General features: G+C 32.8%; 1 protein-coding gene across 1 annotated transcript in view; it reads right to left on the bottom strand.

The window, feature by feature from the left end:
- Nucleotides 1–5,584, bottom strand: part of LOC117113420 (actin-104-like) — a 22,817-nt gene that overhangs the window by 16,494 nt on the left and 739 nt on the right. The window contains exon 2 of the mRNA XM_033256740.1: nucleotides 3,173–3,309. Within this exon, the coding sequence (XP_033112631.1) occupies nucleotides 3,173–3,283 (111 nt within the window). The 5' untranslated portion in view covers nucleotides 3,284–3,309. The remainder of the gene's footprint in view (nucleotides 1–3,172; nucleotides 3,310–5,584) is intronic.

Raw genomic sequence — 5,584 nt, 5'->3', positions numbered from 1 at the left:
CTATAATGTTTGCTGCATATATTAATTTTGACAAAGCAAGAGATTTTAACACGGTAACTTTTCCATGAAAAGAAAGGTTTCTCGCACTCCATGATTTTAATATTTGTTGAAGTTCTATCAACTTACCGTCCCAATTCTTACCTGTACAAGACTTAATGTCGTACCCTATGTAAATTCCTAGAACCTTTACTGGATGTTTAACCCAACACATCTCGAATGGTTCATCTTGCTCAATATTTTAGACACTATAATTTTGCCTTATAATGCGTTCTTCTGAATCAAGTCAGTATATATATCAAGGTATCTTAATTTCAAAAAATTAAAATCAAAATATCATCACAGCACAAAGCTCAATTGCGATAAAATGTACAAATAATCGTCAAAGTATGAAAAATAGTCTTAAAATTACAGGACAAAAACAGATTTACACCACAGAATCCAAAAAATGCACACACAAACAATTAAATTAAACAAGATTATAAAACATCAAATTGGTATTTAAAAACCACATACAAGAAAAACTAATGCAAAATTATTGTAATTATTATAATATTATTAATACTGTTGCTATTATTATTATTATTATTATTATTATTATTATTATTATTATTCATTGACATTGTTTTTAATATTACATTTTTATTGCTAATTATTAAAAATTTGTCACTAAAAAAAAATATATATATACGGATTTAAAACATTGTTACAATGGAGTAGTGCAGCGGAGCTATGCCTATTCCAGAAACTGTATAGGGTATTTTCAAAAAACCGAAAGGTCCACTGATTACTCTCAGATATAAGGTACCCATTCCAAGACATAAACTTCCTAATGTTACTAAGCGCTGCTTGAATTTAATCACCTGGTTTTCCTAAAAACCAGGTGAATTCATTTTACTTAGATGTTTAAATAAATTAAAGAAACACTTAATTAAAAAGGTAAAATTCATAACTTTATTGCAGTAAAAAGTTTCTCATTTTATATCTACTAAAGATCAAACCCCTAAGGAGTACAGAAGTTCTGTTGTCTATCATTTTAAATGTCCAGGCTGTAATAGTGATTATATTGGTAAGACAGATAGGTGCTTAATAACTAAACTTAAAGAACATTTTTCACGATCTGATAGTGTTATATTTGATCATGTTAAAAACTGTGAGGCATTCCAATATGTTTTAGGCTTACAGGGTATACTTGAAAATGATAATGTCGTCTGTAATGTAAGTAATAAATTAGGTTTAATATTTTCTAGTACTAACATTATTGACAGCTCCCGAAACTGGTCTATCCTATTGTTTAAAGAAGTGTTTGCTATACGTAGACTAACACCCTTTGTTTAACAATGGGCTCAGAGCTTCAAAGGAGCTTTCTTTGTTTTTGTAGGTAGCTTTGATCAGTAGAGTAAGAATGCTTTGATCTTTTGTTTAAATCACTGCTATGTCACCTAATAATAATAATAATAATAATAATAATAATAATAATAATAATAATAATAATAATAATAATAATAATAATAATAATAATAATAATAATGTTTTGATTGGTTAAACACTTTTGGTACTAGTGCATATAAGCTTGCTAATATGGATAATTTTTTCATTCCTGATAATGACATACATTACTAATGTCGAAATATTGAATCCCAACACGATGGCGTGCATTTCAATACTTGGAGTATGTATTATACTTTCTTGTATATAAGATGTAGTAGAGGACTGTGTTTATATCGGTTGGTTTTACATCTAAATTTATCATATTTGCTAGGATTCCTTAGTGCAATAGATGCTTCTGAGCTTGTATTTGGAAACCATGAACTAAATCTATAGGATGCATATATCTATAGATACAAGTCAACTAATAGTGATCAAAACCAGCTTGTTTCAGTTTCCTAATTATGAATAAAGTAATTAATAATTAATCAAGAATTGGGACAAATTACACACTAACACAAACCATTAAAAAGTGAACACCGTCAAATAAGAAATAAAAAACATAGAAACACAATGAACAGTTCGAAGATGTGATAAAAGAATATACACACACAAATGTTCATACACACAAATATAAGAAAAGACGCAAGACCTCTGAACAGCAGCGAAAGAAGTACTTAAGTGAGTTTGCTCACATATATATACAGTATACACATAAAAATAGCTGCTAAATAGCAGTGAAAGTCGGTGAGGAGGGTACCAATTACAAGTTACCAGTAGGCTACCAGGGGGAAAAAATCAAATAAGTAACCTGATATAATATGGTATTAATTAGGCTGTTAAAAAATCGTTTAGTTTTAGTGGTAAGTTGAGAAATTTTATGATTAGCATTCCTAAGATTTCTATTGTGATTTTTGAAACGAGTTGGTGGAATAAGATCGAAAGAGTTGGTTGTTGAGGGCAGACCTTTGGCGAACTTATGAAGTGGGCTACCTTCCTCACCGAGAAGCCTGTTCGTATGAAGTAAAATTTCTACCAAGGATAATATGACAAGCCCTTTTCTGTATTGCTTCAATATTATTACTGAGCTCTTGGGTAAGACCAGGATGCCACACTACATCACAGTATTCCAAGACTGGTCTGACGTAACCCTGGTAAACAGCGCACAGTTCCTGCCTGTCTAGTCTAAACTTTTTAAGATTGCGGAAGCAAACTTACTTATTGTCGCTGCTGCTTTGGAGGTCGTGCTTATTGTGTATGTAATAATAATGATATCAACAATAACAAAACATGGTACCGGTATAGCCTAAGTTAAACAGTGGTACCAATGATATTGACATTATTTATGTTATTTTACGAAATCATTATTGTTATTATCACCAGCGTCATCAATTTTCATCAATATAATGTTAATCAAACTATAGACCAATAACATTTCAATATTTTAATTGAATTTTGAAACAGATTGTCTTGGAGACAGTGGCGTATCTAGGGGGTGCGTGGATGTATACCCCTCCAAAAATTACTCACCCCCTCAGTCGCCTCCAAAATATCACGGTCAAGTAGTCAAAACTCACCTTATTTTGCCAGTTAGCGCCCCTCAACTGATCATTGAGCCCCCCCCCCCTCCACACACTTCACCTTCACCCCAGATCCCACCATCAGCACCCCCATTTGAAGCCTTCTAGATACGCCACTGCTTGGAGAAACCTTACTATCCATGAAGAATCTAACGACAAACATATACCTGGTGTCGTGGTCTGCCAACAAGCGTAGGAAACACCATGTTCGGGCCATCGTGTCCTGCAAATCCAGCTTTAGTCACCCCTGACCCATTGTCAAATACCAAAGTACTCATATTGTGGAACAAAGTTATATACCTTTCTAAACAAATAAGAAGTACAAATAATGTTAGTAAGATACCATACTGGTTAGACTAAACGAGTGTGCAGTAGCGTATCAACGGAAGTGTGGGGACCCAAAAACATATCGCCTTTCTCCCAGACGCATCCACTATCAATTTGTTTAAAAATGCGCTCAAGAAATCATTCTTTTTATTTCATTTTAAAGACTAAATCCCATCACTAAAGCTGCATTCACATCGGATCCGAACCAAAATTCAGACCGCGTTTTCGATAAGCTGAACGCCAGCTACACTGATCCAATTTTCTGATCGGTTCTATAAGATTTCCGAACCAAAAATTCGGATTCAGTGTAAACAGTGGCGCGTGACTACCGCAGCTTCATGCGGTTCATTGAACTTGAGTCCTCCCTCCGCGGGCACCCGATTTTTAGGCGCCCCTTACCCTTATAATAATATAACAAAGCAATGCACATATAAACATTTGAATTGATAGTATTTATCTTTACATTACTGCACATTATAATTTGAAATTGTTAATCATAATCAATTATGCATAGGCCCATGCCCAAAATTGTCACTCAAACGCTGATATCATCGTTATTGATGGAAATCCAGTGAAACAGATCGTCATCTGCATGCATGAAAGACTGACCAATATAAATTACCAATTCACAGTAAAAATTGCAGTTTCATGTGCAAAAGTCTGCTTGGATTATTTTATTGTGTCCTCATAAAATGACTTGGATTGCACGAACATAGGCCTACACAAAATCTTCTCATGGTGGCCAAAGTTTGTTTGTTTTTTGTATTTGTTTTTTTCAACGTAGCAGGTACTAACGAAAATTTCACACCAATAAAATCGATGTCTCAATTTAGTCAAAGAGTCTGGCGTCAGTGGCGCAACTAGGTTGTGGGGGGCCCTGGTTTAAGAGTGCAGTCGGGGCCCTCTTGACGCATGCAAATAAATTGATTAACTAAGATGTGTACCACCGTTGCGTTAGTTTTGGAGCATGGGTCATTCCGATTTTTATAACATTTTGACAATAAATCTTTGGAATTTTTTATTTTTAGATGTTCTCATAAGGCATTTTTGAAAAACCGACTATTGGCTGGACTGACCATAATAATAAACATTTCTACTTCTTATGACCAAAGAAAAATATTCGATATCTATGGAATTTGGTGCTTTTATCAGATTAACCAATGAACAATGTCAAAAATTATCTTGTATATTAGTCATATTTACTTAAGCTAAATAAAATGAAATTGATCACACCTCGTTAGATTATGTGTAACTGTGATCATGTAAAACACTTATTCAACAAACATATTTTAATAATCATTCACTTAGAAACAACTGCACGAGTAAACATTTAAAATGCAAATAAGATTATTATTTATTATCAGATTATTTTTTATCAGTTGAAAAAAGATATAAACACGATCCCAAACATTTGTATAGGATGAAAAAAATAAACAAAAATTGAAAAAAAATATTCATCCAAATCTTAATTATGACAATTTTATCGATAATTTTAATAATATAGGAACAGAAATTTAAAACTCACTTAAATACGATGAAACAGAATGGAAAAACCCAAAATGTATCGAACAAGTGAAACATATAAGATATTTTGGTTTAGAGATAGAGTACGAAAACTTAACATGGTATTATATACGACACACACGTCTGTAAACTCCAAGATTCATAACCTAGGAAAACTGGCCAAAACATTGCACCAATCTCTGCTTATTACATAAGCAAAATCGAACCATGTATATATTGTACAATTTCTGTTTTGGAAAACACATCCGAGAAAAATATATTGTAATAAGACTGCAAACAAGAATTATATAAACAAAATTTTGATTACAAAAACTGTCTTGGCGAAAAGATAATTCAACAACTAATTTCATGTTTAATGTACAAATGCCCCCTCGTTAATATAACGAAATTGAAATGATTTTCTATCGACATGGAGATTCCAAACTCAAACACTTTGAGTGTTGTTGCACTAATTGCAGTGACATCTCTCTTCACTGTAGATTTCTATCTAGTGTTCGAGTGACAATTTTTACGACAGGCAGGGGCCTAGGCATGTATAAGTGATTATTTTTAACAATTTTAAATTATAATCTGCAGTATTACATAAAGATAAATACTATCAATCAAGATGTTTATACATGCATTGCTTTATTAGATATTTTAATAACAGGCGGAGCTCTTATATTATTATTATCATTATTATTATTATAGATCAGGGGGCCCCTGGAGGTCGGGGCCCAGGTTCGATG

The sequence above is a fragment of the Anneissia japonica genome, unplaced genomic scaffold (assembly GCF_011630105.1).
Source record: "Anneissia japonica isolate Jap-2015-1 unplaced genomic scaffold, ASM1163010v1 scaffold493_len2256704_cov171, whole genome shotgun sequence".
NCBI lineage: Eukaryota > Metazoa > Echinodermata > Crinoidea > Comatulida > Comatulidae > Anneissia > Anneissia japonica.
The sequence above is the reverse complement of the archived record's forward strand: the minus strand, read 5'-3'. Positions and strand labels throughout refer to the sequence as shown.